The sequence below is a fragment of the Limulus polyphemus genome, unplaced genomic scaffold (genome assembly GCF_000517525.1).
Source record: "Limulus polyphemus unplaced genomic scaffold, Limulus_polyphemus-2.1.2 Scaffold14656, whole genome shotgun sequence".
In the NCBI taxonomy this organism is placed as follows: domain Eukaryota; kingdom Metazoa; phylum Arthropoda; class Merostomata; order Xiphosura; family Limulidae; genus Limulus; species Limulus polyphemus.
In genome coordinates, this window is record NW_013680266.1 from 3462 (window position 1) to 5007 (window position 1546).

The 1546-nt window shown below is 38.3% G+C and overlaps 1 protein-coding gene across 1 annotated transcript in view; it reads left to right on the forward strand.

The window, feature by feature from the left end:
- LOC106477380 (inverted formin-2-like) overlaps positions 1-1017 on the forward strand; it is a gene marked incomplete at both ends in the record, with an annotated part of 4240 nt that extends 3223 nt beyond the window's left edge. The window contains one exon of the mRNA XM_013937955.1: positions 864-1017. Within this exon, the coding sequence (XP_013793409.1) occupies positions 864-1017 (154 nt within the window). The remainder of the gene's footprint in view (positions 1-863) is intronic.
- Between the last annotated feature and the right edge of the window lie 529 nt (positions 1018-1546).

A 1546-nucleotide genomic window follows, 5' to 3' on the forward strand; every position in this document is an offset into this window, starting at 1 on the left:
ACTGGTTGATCCAGAGGGTGAACGTTGGTTCCCAACATTACTACTGCCGAGAATAAGCATTTACTGGTTGATCCAGAGGGTGAACGTTGGTTCCCAACATTACTACTGCCGAGAATAAACATTTACTGGTTGATCCAGAGGGTGAACGTTGGTTCCTAACATTACTACTGCCGAGAATAAACATTTACTGGTTGATCCAGAGGGTGAACGTTGGTTCGTTAAATAAATGTTATCATTACCTCTGGCACCCCTGTGTGTTTATTTGTTTGTTTGTTAGCAAGATTTCTTGACAGTGGCTGAAATGTATTTGGACTATGACCCAACTTAGAAGTGATTAATTTTTGAAGAGTCAAGGTCAAGGTCACGAAAATACAAAAAAATCCACATCTGTTAACACGGGGCCCGAATTTCACTCAGTCCTTTAACTCAGTCAAAAATGATCGGATTTTGATGAAACTTGGTGGACATGTATAGAATATTATTCCCCATTGTCCTGCCAAAAATGGTTCGTGTCCGTTGATAACGACAGACATAAAGACACATTTTCGTATTTTTTGAGAACCGAATATGATCAACGCTGCATGGCAGAGGTATACAGTCTACTGAGTGCCCTTTTAGTTACTGCTGTAATCGCCTGGTTTCCATTATTATGTGTTGAAACATGCTGTAATCACCTGGTTCTCATTATTATGTGTTGAAACATGCGTGTCTTGGAACCAATAGAGTCGAAAACTTTTTTGTTCATTAACTGTATCGGCTTGGAAAAACCACCGAGGTTATTTAAGTATAAAACCCGATGTTCAGTGTATGCTCTGCTCTCTATCTATTGTTCATAATATATTGATTAAAACTGACTTTCGTAGGAGAGAATGCTCAAAAAACGGACGAGAGACGGACCTTTCTGAGCAGCTGGACGTGTTTGATGAACAACGCTACGCTGACGAGGGTCAGCTCACCGGACCAGATGGAGTTGACCTAAACTCTCACCTGGATGTTTTCTACGCCATTTTGAGACAGGTTAGTGGGCGCCATCAGTCCAACCTCACGATTGTAATTCATTCTTATCGGAAAGTTCTATTATTGTAGAAAATATAAACTATTTTATTCCAAGATAATTTCTGCTATGCTTACTGCTTTAATTATGTGAGAAAAGCCTCAAATACATATAAAAAATATACCTAAACAAACGATTTTTATATGCCAATAAAATAGCCTTTGTTAACCCTAGAGCGACGGACGAGGTCAATACTGGATTTTTTAAGATTTTTAAACATATTTGATTTCATCCTCTTTTTTCAGTCACACCTTCACATCGGGTCGTGTAACAGGTAAAAATCCATAACATTACTTAACATGATATACTATGTGGACCCCACTGGTAGTCAACAGTATAAAAACAAATCGGTAATTTAAGCGTTAATAGAATAATCATGCTTTCTTAGATAAAAAGGCTTAAGACGCTAAAAATCACGGTTCGATATCCATGGTAGACAGAGCACAGATAGCCCATTGTGTAGCTTAACAACAAGAATCAAAAGTCGAAAGG